The sequence below is a fragment of the Podarcis erhardii genome, assembly GCF_964252035.2.
Source record: "Podarcis erhardii genome assembly, chromosome: 9".
Lineage (NCBI taxonomy): Eukaryota > Metazoa > Chordata > Lepidosauria > Squamata > Lacertidae > Podarcis > Podarcis erhardii.
The window spans coordinates 68,140,609-68,157,770 of NC_138512.1; the positions used below are offsets into that span (position 1 = coordinate 68,140,609).

Sequence of the window (17,162 nt, forward strand, 5' to 3'; positions counted from 1 at the left end):
AGGTCCGCAGGCCGGATCAGGCCCAATTGCCCTCTGGATCCGGCCCTTGGACGGTCCTGGAATCGCTGCTTGGATCGGTGTGATCATTCGGGCTGTGCCATCTTTTTTGCAATTTTTGGGGGCACCATTTCCCACACCCACACACCGCAGTGGTACCTCCTCCCTCCCTTCCTCCTGGCTTTTCCCTGCCGCACGGAGGAAGGGAGCTGGGCTTTGATTGGTGCCAGCAGCCAGCCAATCCGAAGCTTCGCTGCCCGTGTGCTGACTCGCCACCTGCCTGCAGGCCTCTTCGCCTATGGCCGCGCTGCGGGCATCATGACAGGTGTGTTGTGATGGCTGCATCACAGGGCTTCGGCTGGAGCCTGGCGCGCCTGCATGTGTCACTGAACACTTGCGAGAAACAGTAGCTCCTCTCCCATTTTCCCTAACCACTACCTTCCATTACACTAGCAATCAGCACATCTTGCAAGCTGACAATGCTGGGGAGCAGGCAGCAATTTGTTGGCTGGCGAATTCCTCCAAATATATAAACAGGCTAAGACTCATTGCAGTTAATTGGGCCAAACCAATCAACCATCCCCCCACCTGTTTCTAATGTTCGGGTTGTGATTGCCATTGCACGAGAGGGAGATACCAGCAGGGTGAGAATAGGGTTTCTAGAATGATAAAAACCTTTATGAATAAAATCCTAAGTGACTGGGGGCGGGGGAGAGAGCAAACTACCCAATGAGGACTGAGCATGCTCAATGGCCAATAGAATGCTGAATGGCTGTTTTGAAAAGAAAAGAAAAGTAGGGAGTGGAATTGACTGGCTGGAATCTTGAATGGCAGGGCGTCATACTGCCACATTTTGTCGCAGTTCTCACATGTTAATCAGGTCTAGTGGTTTTCCATAGCTTCATATTCTGTGGATGCTTGATCCTATAGCCCCCCCCCCAATATCTTAGAGCAGGCTGTGGCAATCACACAAGATCCCCGGACATTTCACCATCTATTGATCCCTGTGCCACCACTTTATTTCTCGCTGCCCTCACCCAAGCCCTACCTGGGACAATACTGAGTCCAGACAGGGTTAAATTGAAACATAAACTTTTGTTTATTTATTGCAGTTTAACAAGCGTGTGGTTTCATAAACAGTATCAGTCAATTACATTCATGGGGTGCCTATCCAGACCTATAACTTCCGCTACCTGCTCTCACTCACTAAACCACCTCTCAGATATTGACTTGTCTTCCTAGCCCCTAACTGTTCCTGACTCAGCTTATTTCACTACATCAACTCAACCTACCTACAGACTCTATCCCAGTTCACTCCCACTCTAACCAACCACCCAACTCCCAACGAACTCTTCTCTTTGCCCCTCCCAGAGCTGGTTTTATAGTCCTTCTGACTCCACCCCCCGGGTTCTGATAGGGTAACCTGTTTAACTATTTCACCTCCAGCACTCTCATATGGTAACATCACATAGGCATGTCCAAAGTCCATTTCGGGGGCGTAATCTGGCGAGCCAGTTGGTTTAATCCAGCCCCTGTGGCAGCTCAACAACTTCAGTCCTAAAGGTCGGCCCCCACAGCCCTTCACTTCATCAAATCTGGCCCTCTTTGAAAAAAGTTTGGACACCACTGTCTTAGACAAAACCGATCATATTGAAGGGCATTTTCCTCCAAAATTCTTGTTAATCGTAGGGTTATAACATATATGGACAAGAATCCCTTTCCTATCAACATAATTTCCATTATGGTCAGCACTTATCATTCTGTTCTGTCTACTCTGCAAAAAATTGAGGGACATGGGGAGGGTGGGAGCTTATGATCATGTAGCCCCTTTAAACTGTTTCTTTTTTCCCTCTAATGTGAACTCAGGTGAAAGTGAAGAACGAGAACATTGCATTTGCCATGAAATGTATCAAGAAGAAACACATAGTGGATACCAAACAGCAGGAGCACATTCACTCCGAAAAGAAAATTCTAGAAGAAGCCTGCTCTCCCTTCATTGTGAAGTAAATTGCTTTCTCTGTTTTCTATTCAGCTTTAACCACTGTTATAGAAAATGACACAGCCCAGGTATGGTTTAGCTTAATAATTTTCCAGCTTGCTCAGATACTTGCATTTTATGGGAGGTTTGGCATTGTATTATTATTTTCCCCTGGAAATTGTATTTTTAATAAACAAATTTGTTATTGTGTAAATCGTCCTGAGTGAGTTTTGCTCATAAAGGATAGCCTACAAATAATTTTAATTAACTGATTGATTTCCCTCCAATTCACTTCAGATTGTACCGCACTTTCAAAGACAACAAATACGTTTACATGCTCTTGGAAGCCTGTCTTGGTGGTGAGCTGTGGAGTATCCTGAGAGACAGGTAATAATTTTTTTGTTTTCTACCTGAAGAATAACTTTTTAAAAAAATGATTTAGAAAGAAAGAAGCATGCCTTAAGATCCATGCCTAGTGGGGCTGTGTACAGACTATAGATTTTTAGAAACTTAACAGGGCAACGTGAGTTATCTTTTTTATTTTTATTTTTTTATTTTTTTATTTTTTTATTATTACATTTATATCCCACCTTGTGGAATGCCTTCCCATCAGATGTCAAACAGATTGACAACTATTTGACTTTTAGAAGACATCTCAAGGAAGTTTTTAATGGTTGGAATTTTATTGTGTTTTTAGTATTTTGTTGGGAGCCACCCAGACAGAAGGGTGGCTTATTATTATTATTATTGTTATTGTTATTGTTATTGTTATTGTTATTGTTAGTTATTGTTATTTATTATTAACCTGTCCTCCAAGGAGTTGGCAAACATAGTTCCCTCCTCCCCATTTTGTCCTCACAACAACCTTCTGAGGTAGGTTCATGGCCATTTGAACCCTGGTCTTCCAGGTCCTAGTCCAACACTCTAACCACTACACCACACTACCCGTGGGGAAGTTTCTCCCGTGGTTTCTAGACAAGGGGTTTTGCAATTACTAAAATGTTTCATAAACCTGCAAGAAGGGCCCCTCCAGACCTGTGTTTTGTTGCAGGTGCATTTTACAAGTTCTTGACACAATATTAATGCGCTAATGGTGAATTTGTGCTGCTTTAGTTTGTTCTGCAGTGCTTCCCCAGTGCTAGCACATTATTGCTGTCCGGAGGGGCTAGAGGGTAACCAAAGTAGGAGAATCATAAAATCACAGAGTTGGAAGGGACTTCCAGGAGCATTTAGTCCAATGCAGGAATCTCAACTAAAGAATCCTTGCCGATGACCATTCAACCTCGGCTTAAAAATCTCCAATGAAGAAGATTAATACAGTGGTACCTTGGGTTACATATGCTTCAGGTTACAGACTCCGCTAACCCAGAAATAGTACCTCGGGTTAAGAACTTTGCTTCAGAATGAGAACAGAAATCGTGCAGTGGCAGCGGGAGGCCCTATTAGCTAAAGTGGTACCTCAGGTTAAGAACATTTTCAGGTTAAGAACGGACCTCCAGAACGAATTAAGTTCTTAACCCAAGGTACCACTGTATTAAGAAGTTGAATGATTTCAGCAGGAAGTTCTTTGTTACAAACTTGACTGGTAATGAAGCAGTGTGACTGCCCCCAAACTTTTGCACACACAAATAGTATTGGAAGCGGTTTTGGGCATGACCACCCCTAAATAGCATCATGAGCACAAATAATCATGAACGTGCAATGAAAATGAAATCTGTAGGAGCCCTCAAGCTATATACTACAGAGCAGACCTGCTTATTTAGACCCAACTCTCCTTGTATCAAATAAAATGTGAGAGAGATAGAGGATCTTGATTTCTGGAGCTCAAGGATTGCATGGGATATGGAGGAACTACAGAAGTACAGCCAGTGTGAAAAAGATGGGAAATGTTTGCTTTATTTCAGAGGGAGCTTTGATGAAACCACTACAAAGTTCTGTGTTGGATGTGTGACGGAAGCCGTCGAATATTTGCATTACATCAGTGTGATCTACAGGGACTTGAAGCCCGAAAATTTAATTTTGGATGCTCAAGGATATATAAAGCTGGTGAGGTTGTGGTTGGTTTGTTTTTCTTTAATGCCCATAACTGTCCTGCAGAGAGAAGCTTGCTTTTCATCCAGTGCCATGCCCGTTAACGGGAAATTTTAAGAGCACTTAATCCTTGAAGCCTCTGTCGCACTCAACCCGAGGGTTAGGAAGGAATATTATTCCCCTGGGTGTGTCAATTTCACCCCCTTCCTCCCAGGTTACAATTTTAATTCACAAGAATCTTCCTGTAAATTGTGTGCTTGGTCTAAGCGGAAGGAATGATCCTCGAGGTCAGCAATTGTGGGAGGCCTCCTGGGTCAGATCTGGGCCTCTGAGGAATATCGTTTGCCAGGCCAAAGTCAAGGGGAACATTCACAAAGAAAGGAAACTACCTTTCACTCCACTGAGGTAGAGTGAGGATGGAAACCAGCAAGCCACCCGTAATCTCCTCCTTCCATGGACCACCCAGTTGCCGATTGACGAATTGCATCCATATTTTAAAACAGACTCTTCATAGGTTCTTGACATACCTGTGTGCAGCAGAACCAAAGTACCCCCTCAAAATGCTAAGGTGAAAATAGGATAATGGAAGGGCCATAGCTCAGTATATATGCTAAGGTCAAGATTCAACCCCTGGTGTCTACAAGTTGGGCTGGGAAAGACTTGTAGACACCATGGAGAGCTGCTACTGGTTTGGGTAGACCAGGGTTTCCCAAACTGGGGTCTCCAGTCTGGACTACAACTCCCATCATTCCTAGCTAGCAGGACCAGTGTCACTGCCTCCTGTGGGAACACGTGTGGCGATCACACAGGGTCCGTCCCCGGACGTTTCACCGTCTATTGATCCCTGTGCCACCACTTTATTTCTCGCTGCCACCAGCCAGGCCCTACCTGGTACAATACTGAGTCCAGTCAGGGTTAAATTAGAACATAAATTTCTGTGTATTTATTGCAGTTTAACAAGCGTGTGGTTTCATAAACGGTATCGGTCAATTACATTCATGGGGTGCCTATCCAGACCTATAACTTCCGCTACCTGCTCTCACTCACTAAACCACCTCTCAGATATTTACTCGTCTTCCTAGCTCCTAACTGTTTCTGACTCAGCCTATTTTGCTACACTAACTCAACCTACCCACACTCTATCCCAATTCACTCCCACTCCAACCAACCACCCAACTCCCAATGAACTCTGCCCTTCGCCCCTCCCAGAGCTGGTTTTATAGTCCCTCTGACTCCACCCTGACTGGGCAACCTGTTTAACTATTTCACCTCCAGCACTCTCATATGTTAACGTCACAACGAGTTCCATAATTTAACTATGCGCTGGGGAAGTAAAGGACTTTTCTGGAAGTCACTGTAGGCACCAAGCTGGCAGAGGGAGCAGAACAGATGGAAGAGAAAAGCAACCTTTTTGCCATCCTGTACATTTTAAGTACAGTGGTACCTTGGTTCTCAAATGCCTTGGTACTCAAACAACTTGGAACCCAAACACTGCAAACCCAGAAGTAAGTGTTGCAAACATTTTTGGGAAGCCGAATGTGCTCCGTTTTGAGTGTTATGCTTCCATTTTTAGTGCCACACTTCCATTTTGAGTGTTATGCTGAGGTCTGTCTGTTTTTGCTATTTATTTTGCGTTTCTGTTTTTGCGGCTCTTTTGTTTTTGTGCCTGTGTGGAACCCAGTACAGCTACTGATTGATTGATTGTGTGACTGCAGTACATTGTTTATTGTTTTCATTTTATGGATCAATGGTTTCGTTAGATAGTAAAATCCATGTTCAATTGCTGTTTTAGGGGTTGCTTTTTAAAGTCTGGAACGGATTAATCCATTTTGCATTACTTTCTGTGGGAAAGTACGCCTTGTTTTTAGAAATGCTTTGGTTTTGGAACGGACTTCCGGAACGGATTAAGTTTGAGAACCAAGGTACCACTGTAAATGGCAGCCCACTTCCCTTGGCCTTCCAAAGCCCACTTGTAAATGCCCTGGGTTACGCAAAGCCAGCATGGGCTAGATGCTGCAAATGAGAACAGCCAAAGCTAAATGCCTCACTGTCTGATGATAGTATTTGCTCTTCTCCCCATGAGGTTGATTTTGGGTTCGCTAAGAAGATTGGAGCTGGGCAAAAGACCTGGACGTTCTGCGGGACTCCTGAGTACGTTGCCCCTGAAGTCATCCTGAATAAAGGACACGATTTCAGCGTGGACTTCTGGTCTCTTGGTATCCTAGTGTATGAGCTGCTGACAGGAAAGTAAGTGCCAAGTCAGTTACCTCAGGAATCACTGCTTCGATGAACTCTTTACACAAATAGGTTATTTGCTGTTGTTTTGCTTGGTTATTATATTATGGAGAGAGTCCATATTGTAGAGCCCACACTTTATAGCTGGGTTCGAGGATGTGCCACACCACGCCCCCCCCCCCGCTCCAGGTGCCAAATCCGCTAGCTCCGCCACGGCTCTGAAGAGCAGCAAGCTCAGATCCACAAGCAGCTGAATCAGCCTCCGCCTGGCGTTGATGGCTTCTTCTCCTTCATCTCCACGTGGTGCTCTCCTACTTCCTCCATCTTCTTCCAACAAACCCCCTCGCCCAATCCCTTCTGTCTCAGCCATTGTCCACCGTAACCCTGGCAACCTCTGTTTGCCCAGACTCAAGGATCTCTCTTTGCACTTCTTAATAACTTCCCCCCTCAGGCAATGCCCTGGTCTGGAACAGAAGCTTAGCCTGAATTTTTACACTTCTAAATCCAACACCTATCTGCTCACCTTGATTCTCAGCACCCAGGAACCTAGGGGAAGGCAGGACCCCCACAAATCCGTAATAATACATTCATATTTCAGAATGATCTCTGTTTAAGGTTCAGTGTAGCCAAACTGTTAGGGGGTCTAGCTTTCTCCCTTCTCCTTCCTTCCTTCCTTCCTTCCTTCCTTCCTTCCTTCCTTCCTTCCCTCCCTCCTTCCTTCCTTCCTTCCTTCCTTCCTTCCTTCCTTCCTTCCTTCCTTCCTTTCTTTCTTTCTTTCTTTCTTTCTTTCTTTCTTTCTTCATTCATATTTGCATGGGCATTAATCGGGAAATAATATAGCTCAGTGGTAGAGCATCTGCTTTGCAAACAAGAGTCACCAGGTTCAATCCCCAGTATCTTCATTTAAAAGCACCAGGTAGCAGGTCAGAGATTTATAGAATTGTAGAGAGTTGGAAGGGACCACAGGGGTCATCTAGTCCAACCCGGTGGAAGAGACCTTGGATTGCTGCTACCAGTCAGAATAGACAATACTGGGCTGCTAGGACAATTAGTGAGACTTGCTATAAAACAGCTTTCTGCGAATTTTACCTGTATCTAAAATAGAATTTCTCTTTTGTCATTACTAACTCCTTTTTACTCAAGCATTTTTCTTTTTTTCTTTTCCTTCTCTCTCCCCCCCCCCCCCGCCCAATGCATTTCTAAAAATCATGACATTTACTCTAGTCCTCCATTTTCTGGGGTCGATCAAATGATGACCTACAATTTGATTCTGAAAGGCGTCGAAAGGCTGGATTTTCCCAGGATAATCACAAAGCGGCCTGAAGATTTGATTCGGCGGCTCTGCAGGTGAGGAGGGCAATTTGGTCGCGAAGGTGTGAAAAGAATACTTTAGCCGTGTTACATTCTGCCAGGCGCCCAAAATCAAAGCTTGTTAAACTTAAGCCAAAACCTATCTTTTCTCTCTTTTGAAGCAAAAAAGATCCTGCTGAGATGTTTGGGTGTTAACTATTAAACTGAGGGTGTTTGGTTTTTGTTTTTTTTTAAATGCATTGTTTGCGTAATGTTTACCGGGTGTGAGATACTTTATTATTTATTTTACAGTGCAGTTCCGTGCAAGTATTGCTATTTGATTGCTCTGTCCACTTTGGGCATTCTGAGTAAAGGTAGATACGTACAATCAAAGTCTATAGCCAGGCTGCCTATTTATGCTCAAGCAACTTTTGCCCAGACCCAAAGCCTCACTGGGGCCTGCTGTCTCCCCGACTCTTCTCTTCAGATTAGGCTGCACTTGTTTCTGTGTTAATCAGCTGCATTTTGGCTTCCCTGCTCACATTAAAATCTTCCTCGCAAGTTGCTAGGCAACCAACATAAAACCAAAGACGTGAACTGGAAGTTGCTGCCAATTCGCCCCTTGAAGGCTGAGGTTCTGAGGCCTTTACCTTGTTTTCAGAGGCCTGCTTCTTGGGACTTTGGGATGGACACATCCCATTCTTGCAAGCCCATTGCACATGGAAGTAAAAAAAAAAAAAGGCAGGTGATTCAACGGCCTTGCTGAAGCTGAGCCAGCCCAGATCTTGGCTGTGCCTCGATGGGAGACCACCTGGAGACAGGCATCTGTCACCAGAGAAAGAGACAGAAGACCAGGCAAACTGGAAGATCAAGGTTGCTGCAGAAGGGCACATGGACCCTGATCCAGGACCTCTCTTCCAGGTCTTCTGTTTGCCCCACTTTAAGCAGACTGGATTCATTGACTCAGCACCTCAGTGTCCTGAATGAACCCCCAATCTGTTCATGCTCTTAGCCTCCTGTCTTATAATTAACTACAAGCCGGCAGCGGTTTTAATATGGCACACGGCGTACAAGAAGCTTCTACTCTGCTATACCTTGAGTGTGCAAAGTAGCAATGATCAGAGCATTGGTGCTGCACCCTTTGCAGTAAGGATGAGTCGTCGCCTTTGGCTTTTATCATTTCTTCTGTTGTGGGGGGAAAATGGGGTTTGGTTTTTACAGCCTCGGCCCCCTCCCCTATCAAGAGAAAAGATATCCCTTGCATCATGGTCAGAGATGAAACAGTGAGGCTGTTATGTACTGAGTTTAATAGGATCCAAAATACAGCAGTCTGATTGGTCCTAGAACAATAGGATTCAGAATGCAGCAGCCTGATTGGTCCTAGAACAATAGGATTCAGAATGCAGCCGCCTGATTGGTCCTAGAACAATAGGATCCAGAATGCAGCAGTCTGATTGGTCCACAGGAGCCACCCAATCCAGCTCCAGGTGGAAGTGAATCCGCAACCTGATTGGCCTACAGGAGAATCCCGGAATTAGCCAATCACGTGGGGCCCATTGTGTAAATAATGTATATAAAGCAGACATTCCGGGGGAACTTCCATTCCTCCTCACCACTATGAGCTGAATAAAGGGCATGAAATCCACTCTCGACTCAGAGTATATTTCAGAGGCAACAAAGAAAACAAGGCAAGCTGCTGATCTCTATTGAACTGTTTGCAAGTAGAGTCTCTCCATGCAAGGAGACAAGGGAGCCCAGAACAAAGGTGTGTGACAATTTTTAAAGACTGTAGGAATTGCCCAACCCCTTAGCCCAGCAGTTCTCAACCTTTGGGTCCCCATCATTTGGGGACCCACAGGTTGAGAAAGGGTGCGTTAGCCAAAGACCACCCACAAGCATCATACAAGCATCACAGAAAGAGGCGGTCTACAACAGAAATTTGAGAACAAAATAAATAAAAAATCCTTCCAGTAGCACCTTAGACACCAACTGAAGAATTGTGCATGCACACGAAAGCTCATACCAATAACTGTGAATGCCATGACTCCATAATCCATTGTCACAGACCTGTTTCGTTCATGCATAGGAATCTGCTCTTTTGACAAGTCTGATTGGATAGTTATCAACATTTGTTAAACCTGTTTCACAGAAGGGAGGCTCAGGGAAGAATTTCCTGCTATGTGACTAGGGGAGTCTCAAGGCTGGCTAGGAATAAACATGGCCGCTTTGTTGCTCTCTGTACCGTTTCAGCTCAGGTTTTACTGGTAAAGGTGATCTTTCATCAAGAAATTGGCACGTTCGTTGAGAAAACAGGACCAAATAAGCACATCTGGAAACTTTGCCACTATTTAACTGAGCCATGCTGTAAAGGCCATTTTTCACCACCTGTAGGTTTTGACATTTTGTGGACATGTGGTACGTGTAAATGCACTGATTCCCATACATTTATGATGACACATCATTGATTTTTTTCATAACACTTCTCTCTCTCAAGTTGCTGAGGATATTTCAAGCCATGTATTCTGGCGGCTGGAGCACACACACTCTCCCACTCCCCCACCCACTTGCAAATACCAACAAAATGAACATTACTAGAAATCAGCCCCACTTCCTGCGGACCAAGAGCATATTATTTATAAGGTCATGCTGAAAGTTTCTCTGTCTTGATTTTAAATATACAACTGGTGCAAATGGAGGTTTTCTGGGGAAAGCCCTTGGAAGTATCAAATCTGTTTGCTAACAGGCAACTGAAGGGCACCAAGTTGGGGAAGGCTGATTCAGGCTCTTTTAATATATATATAGATAGGATCCAACCTGTTGAATTGCATTAGAACACAGAAGGTGATAGTATTATTAAATTACGAAGCTTCCAAATTATGGAGCGTTGACTTTGCTTTTGTTTTGTTTTGTTTTGTAGGCAAAATCCAACTGAGAGGTTAGGAAATCTGAAGAATGGTATCCATGATATTAAGAGGCATAGGTAAGGAAAGGAATGGCGGGGTTCCTTGCAAACCAAGGTCGCTTCTTTCTCTCCTGCTTTTGTCTCTGATGCTGTAGAGCAGAGGAGAAACATGGAAGTCCTTTTGTGGCCACAAAGGGAGGATGAAGGTGTGATGTTGTTTCCTTCCAAGACAGATGCACCTCTTGTCTTATAACCACTGAAGCCTGTTTCACTGATCTTCTTGTTCTGAAACTTCCTTCCTAGGTGGCTGAACGGTTTTAACTGGGAAGGACTCAAGGCAAGGAAGTTAACGTCTCCTTTAAAAAGAGAGGTACTGAGAACGTCATACTATGTGGCATTAAACGCTTGTCATTTGACCATTTGCACAAGGGTGAAGTCTTGTTTGCGTCAGAAGGGCCAAGCGGGGATTCAAACTCTGGTCTCACAGAACCTCTCTTCTGCGTCAATGGTGTTTGATTTCATTTGGGCAGGATCAGTGGATAGTTGTAATGAGTGCCATTGCCTGACATGATGTTATCCCAGCATGCTTTGGGAATGTGGCTAGGAAGTCGTTCAAAGCCTATGTGCCTTAAATGCCAGTGGGGTTGGACTAGGTGATGGTGATGATGGTAATAATTTTATTATTTGTACCCCACACATCTGACAGGGTTGCCCCAGCCACTCTGGGCAGCTCCTAGCATATAAAGAAACATAATCAAACATTAAAAACTTCCCTATACAGGGCTGCCTTCAGATGCCTTCTAAAGATTGCATAGCTCCTTATTTCCTTGACATCTGGTGGGAGGGCGTTCCACAGGGCGGGTGCCACTACCGAGAAGGCCCTCTGCCTGGTTCCCTGTAACTTCACTTCTTGCAGTGAGGAACCGCCAGAAGGCCCTCGGAGCTGGATCTCAGCTGATAGTTATGATTCTGTAACTGCTTTTTGCCTGGTGTCCCCCTTAAGATTTTCTTTACATGTATTTCTTTCGCAGCTTTCTGGTCCAATGGATTACAGCTACTTTGACCGATACCCTCCTGAACAGGGAACCCCACCAGATGAGCTTTCAGGCTGGGATAAAGACTTCTAAGAGGAGAAAAGAAGAAGCAGGCTTATAGATCAACAAATACGAGCATCCACAGATTGTTTGTAGTAGTCATGTAACGCAATTGTTAGGAGCCCAACGCAGCTGCATTCAGATCAAGGAGACTTCTGCATTTAGTGTGAGCAGGATACAGACGCCGACACCCCCCCTTTTAACTTCCTTTGCAACTTCACAGCATGACGGGTTTTGCCTTGTCCTTTGAAGGATGGGGCAGTGGCAGTGGCAGTGGCAAGAAGCATCACCCCTTGTTTAATTGCAAACAGAATTTCTTCATCTCTCGTAGAGATGTGCATCACACTGGTATCTCAGAAGTCAACCGGAATCCGTTCCGGAAGTCCGTTCGACTTCCAAAGCTCCTGCAGCCAATCAGAAGTCATGTTGGATGTTCGGGTTCCAAAGAACGTTCTCAAACCAGAACAGTCACTTCTGGGTTTGCGGCGTTCAGGAGCAAAAACGTTCGACTTGCAAGGTGTTTGGGATCCAAGATATGACTGTATTGGCAACCGTGAGCCCTCAGTATGAGGAATGGAAAGATGCAAGAGAGCAGAGCAGCCTTCTGAATGGCTTCGTGGAGGTGGCCTGTTCTGGTCATCCTCCAGGGTAAACAAAATCCACACTTAAAAGTAGCTTTTTAAATATCCCGCTCAGGTTGCAATGTACAGAAGCGCTCAGGAGCCAAGCTGTATTTTAAGTAGGGCTTTATTCCAGTTGCAGTGTCGCATCAGCATAAAGCAGTCTTCTTAACATCCAGGAATTGGCATACACAGCTGGGATTACTGCATATGCATACATATGCATTGCTACAGAAAAATGCTATTAATATCAGTGCAGACAGGAGCTAAAAGGATTGTGCCATATTGTTACAAAATGGCCAACTTACACTTTCAACAAGAAAGGCAATTATTGCAGAACAATTATGTTCAGTATGGTAGACTTTCCCCAAAATAACTGTTCTCTGTGTGTGGGTTTATATATGTATATAAAAAGCTTGATTTAGCAGAGATTTCAGCAGATATTTCTGAAGTCAATTCCTGTGCATTATTGGTGCCTCACAACATATTGAAAAACCATGAAGTGCAGAGTCAAAGGGCTGGAATTGGCTGCAGCTCCTCGGTTAGTATATGCCTAGTGCGGAAACTTTTTTTCACTGCCCTTAGGTTTTGATCTTTCCTAATATTTTTGTCGGTCTGCCTGGGGCAGGTGGTAACTGGAAACCAACAGGCCCCTAGAGCAGTGTTTCCCAACCTTGTGCCTCCAGCTGTTTTTCATAGAATCATAGAATCATAGAGTTGGAAGAGACCACAAGGGCCATTGAGTCCAAGCCCCTGCCAAGCAGGAAACACCATCAGAGCACTCCTGACATATGGTTGTCAAGCCTCTGCTTAAAGACCTCCAAAGAAGGAGACTCCACCACACTCCTTGGCAGCAAATTCCACTGTCGAACAGCTCTTACTGTCAGGAAGTTCTTCCTAATGTTTAGGTGGAATCTTTTTTCTTGTAGTTTGGAACCATTGCTCCGTGTCCGCTTCTCTGGAGCAGCAGAAAACAACCTTTGAACTACGACTCCCATCATCCCTGACTAGCAAGACCAGTGGCAAGGGATGATGGGAATTGTAATCCAAAAACAGCTGGAGGCACAAGGTTGGGAAACATTGCTCTAGAGGATCACATCTAACCCACTTGGACAAAAAGCATTATTCCTTTCTTGACTGGCCATGTTTTAACAGAGAGAGATTTTTAAAAGCATAGGTCCTGTTTCTATTTTGTAGAAAATGTTTAGTCTTCCAGTCTAATTGAAAGTTGAATTAGAAATAGAAATCAAAGACCTTTTTGTTTCTTCCATTGTGGAGCAGTGGCTCGATGGCAAAAATGCAGAGAGCGACAAAGGAAGCTGTCATATTTCACATCAGGCCCTCTAGATCAGTGTTGTCAACACTGGCTGGCAGCAGCTCTCCAGTGTGGTCTTTCCCAGTCCTATCAGCAGATGCCAGAAAATGAACTTAGGCAGATAAAGCATGTGCTCTGGCCTTTCCAAGATCTAAAGCCAGAGGTTCATGAAGGAGATACATGACCCCATATCATAGCTGCCAACTTACAGATTTGAAAATAAGGGACCAGCAGCCAAAAAAAGGGATTTTCCAGGCACAGGTATGTTCAACTTCTGAGCCCCTCCAAGCCAAAGGCAGAAAGCCCAGCCAACAGCCAAATGAAGCCTCAAGCGGTGGTTCCCACAGCGCAGCAACCTGGCAAAGGGGATGCAGCAAGGAAAACCACTGTCACCTCTCCGCTGGGAAGTGCTGAGCAAAGGCAAGTCCCCAGGCAACGCAGCCGATTTGATCGGCACAAGGCATGCAAGCTCCACCCCCCAGTCGTTCTTAGACTCCTTATTGGGTGAGCAACGCAGCCAAGCAACACAGTTGGAGCCTCCCTCCTCCTGGCTGGCAGGGAGTGAGGGAGAGGAGCTGCTTCCTTTGAAACCCGGGAAATTTAAGGGACATCATCAATAAGGGACAGCAGCGGGACACAGCGCTGGGATAAGTGACTTTCCCGCCAAATAAGGGATGGTTGACAGCTATGCCCCGTATAGGGACTGCAGGGACTTCTGAAGTTCAACCCCGAAGGCTGACTGCAGAACAGCAAAGGGATTGTGTGTTTTTTTCCTGTGACCCTGTATCTCTGAAAGGGGTGATAATCAGGGATCCTACAAGGGTGGCATGATGAAGTCTTGTTGGAGGACACAGCCAGCTTGAGGATTCGCTACTGCCACCTTGTGACAATGGCTGCGTAGGAAGGCAGTGGCCTGCTTTCTAAACCCACCTCAGGGAGATGGCGCCATAGCATTTGACCACCTGGTGTGATAATGAACTTGGGGGAAGTCGGCACAAATCAAAGTTCCCACTTGCTTTTGAATCTTAGGAGCAGCGGCTGTCAATAACATTATTTGTTGGAAAAAATTGGTGCAACACAACAGGACCATGAGCAGCGGAAAAGGTGCCGCTGGGATCGTTGTCAGATAATATAATTCACACACTCAAAGCCCAGTACCACCAGTTAAAAGAGGGCTCCTGGCAAGGCTGGGGAAGATTTGTGCCTGGGATTTGGGGGAGCTGCTGCCAGGCAAAGGAGACATTCCTGGGCGAGGTGGTCCATCTCCGCATAAGGCAGCTGCAGAAATAATAATAATAATAATAATAATAATAATAATAATAATAATTTATTTATTTATACCCATCTGGCTGGGTTTCCCCAGCCACTCCAGGCGGCTTGCAACAAAATATTAAAATACAATACTCCTTCAGATATTAAAAGCTTCCCTAAACAGGGCTGCCTTCAGATGTCTCCTAAAAGTCTGGTAGTTGTTTTTTTCCTTTGACATCTGGTGGGAGGGTGTTCCACAGGGCGGGTGCCACTACCGAGAAGGCCCTCTGCCTGGTTCCATGTAGCTTTGCTTCTCGCAATGAGGGAACTGCCAGAAGGCCCTCTGCGCTGGACCTCAGCATCCGGGCTGAACAATGTGGGTGGAGACGCTCCTTCAGGTATACTGGACTGAGGCCGTTTAGGGCTTTAAAGGTCAGCACCAACACTTTTAATTGTGCTTGGAAACATACTGGGAGCCAATGTAGATCTTTCAAGACTGGTGTTATGTGGTCTCGGCAGCCATTCCCAGTCACCAGTCTGGCTGCCACATTCTGGATTAGTTGTAGCTTCCGGGTCAGCTTCATAGGTAGCCCCACGTAGAGCGCATTGCAGTAGTCCAAGCGAGAGATAACTAGAGCATGCACCACTCTGGCGAGACAGTCCACAGGCAGATAGGGTCTCAGCCTGCGTACCAGATGGAGCTGGTAAGCAGCTGCCCTGGACATAGAATTGACCTGTGCATCCATGGACAGCTGCGAGTCCAGAATGACTCCCAGGCTGCGCACCTGGTCTTTCAGGGGCACAGTTACCCCATTCAGGACCAAGGAGTCCTCCACACCCACCCGCCTCCTGTCCCCCAGAAACAGTACTTCTGTCTTGTCAGGATTCAAGGCAGAGATGGAAAATGTATTGGGCCTTTGGCTGTTATTGAACCACAACTCCCATCAGCCCTGGTTAACACAGCCAATGCTCAAGGATAATGGGAGTTGTAGTCCTTGTAGTGTTGGGGGGGCACCTGGTGACTCATCCCTGATCCTATAGAAACCACTCAAGTGCTTGCAGGTACCAGTTAGTAATACCAAAGACTGTGCGGTGTCTCCAAGATCTGTATCTTCTTTAGTGCACATCATCTATATTTTTGTGCCCCGTTTCTAGAAGGTATCAAAAATGTAAAGGCTGTAAAACTTTTTTTAAAAAGAGAAAATAGATGGGTTGTTTTTTTTCCACTTTATTTGTATATATGCCCAGTTTTCATATATGCCTATTTTTTAAACGAGAAAGTATATGTTGGTTTTATTACACAAGAGTGTTGCTGGTATGTACACACGCGAGAGTAATGCCTTCGTCCTTTTTAAACCGGCTGTAAAATGCATTGTGTGCACAAATAAATCTATTACACGGCACCTTCAACATGCTCTGTTTGTGTTTTCCAACACCCTCCTTCATGGCTGGCCAGAATACAGGCTTCATTTCATTGGTATTGCAATGAAGATGTATTGACATCAGTGGGGTCTTTACTTGGGAGTAAATGCAATCTGGCTGCAGATTGATTTGGTAGCAATCTGGCTGCAGATTAATTTTGTGGCTGCAGGTGGTGACAGCAGCCACAAAATTAAAAGACGCCTGCTTCTTGGGAGAAAAGCAATGACAAACCTAGACAGCATCTTAAAAAGCAGAGACATCACCTTGCCAACAAAGGTCCGTATAGTTAAAGCTATGGATTTCCCAGTAGTGATGTATGGAAGTGAGAGCTGGACCATAAAGAAGGCTGATCACCAAAGAATTGTTGCTTTTGAATTATGGTGCTGGAAGAGACTCTTGAGAGTCCCATGGACTGCAAGAAGATCAAACCGATCCATTCTGAAGGAAATCAGCCCTGAGTGCTCACTGGAAGGACAGATCCTGAAGCTGAGGCTCCAATACGTTGGCCACCTCATGAGAAGAGAAGACTCCCTGGGAAAGACCCTGATGTTGGGAAAGATGGAGGGCACAAGGAGAAGGGGACTACAGAGGAGGACGAGATGGTTGGACAGTGTTCTCAAAGCCACAAACATGAGTCTGACCAAACTGCGGGAGGCAGTGGAAGCTAAACGACTAAACAACAACAACAACAAATGCAATCTGTTTAGGACTGTGGCTGGAAGACATTTATTTTGAGAAACAATTATTTGGGGATTTCTTCTTCTTCTTCTTCTTCTTCTTCTTCTTCTTCTTCTTCTTCTTCTTCTTCTTCTTCTTCTTCTTCCTTTACAATAAGCCAGATTTTTAACTGAAAATAGCTTATCCACAAGGGTTTTCCTCTTGGTTAAGGAGAACAAAGAAGATGATCGGTTGGGTTATATAACAGTGCTCTTTACGGTCCAAAAGTAACACCTAGTATTGCATTTGGAAGTGGGTTGAAAGCCAATACGAACTCTGTATGGAGCGCAGGTGTAACTTGTTCCCGGTG

At 45.1% G+C, this 17,162-nt stretch overlaps 1 protein-coding gene and 1 long non-coding RNA gene across 2 annotated transcripts in view; one reads left to right on the forward strand and one right to left on the reverse strand.

Moving 5' to 3' along the window:
- The window catches only part of PRKG2 (protein kinase cGMP-dependent 2), a 72,007-nt gene extending 59,207 nt beyond the window's left edge, over positions 1 to 12,800 (forward strand). The window contains exons 12-19 of the mRNA XM_081876808.1: positions 1,864 to 2,000; positions 2,273 to 2,362; positions 3,880 to 4,021; positions 6,090 to 6,253; positions 7,466 to 7,588; positions 10,449 to 10,511; positions 10,737 to 10,803; positions 11,465 to 12,800. Coding sequence (XP_081732934.1) covers positions 1,864 to 2,000; positions 2,273 to 2,362; positions 3,880 to 4,021; positions 6,090 to 6,253; positions 7,466 to 7,588; positions 10,449 to 10,511; positions 10,737 to 10,803; positions 11,465 to 11,560 — 882 coding nt within the window. The 3' untranslated portion in view covers positions 11,561 to 12,800. The remainder of the gene's footprint in view (positions 1 to 1,863; positions 2,001 to 2,272; positions 2,363 to 3,879; positions 4,022 to 6,089; positions 6,254 to 7,465; positions 7,589 to 10,448; positions 10,512 to 10,736; positions 10,804 to 11,464) is intronic.
- Positions 12,801 to 15,831: 3,031 nt separating this feature from the next.
- LOC309350504 lies at positions 15,832 to 16,937 on the reverse strand. The gene is made up of 2 exons (XR_014160445.1): positions 16,817 to 16,937; positions 15,832 to 16,230 (listed from the first exon to the last, which is right to left on the reverse strand). It is a non-coding gene; the product is annotated as an uncharacterized lncRNA (long non-coding RNA).
- Between the last annotated feature and the right edge of the window lie 225 nt (positions 16,938 to 17,162).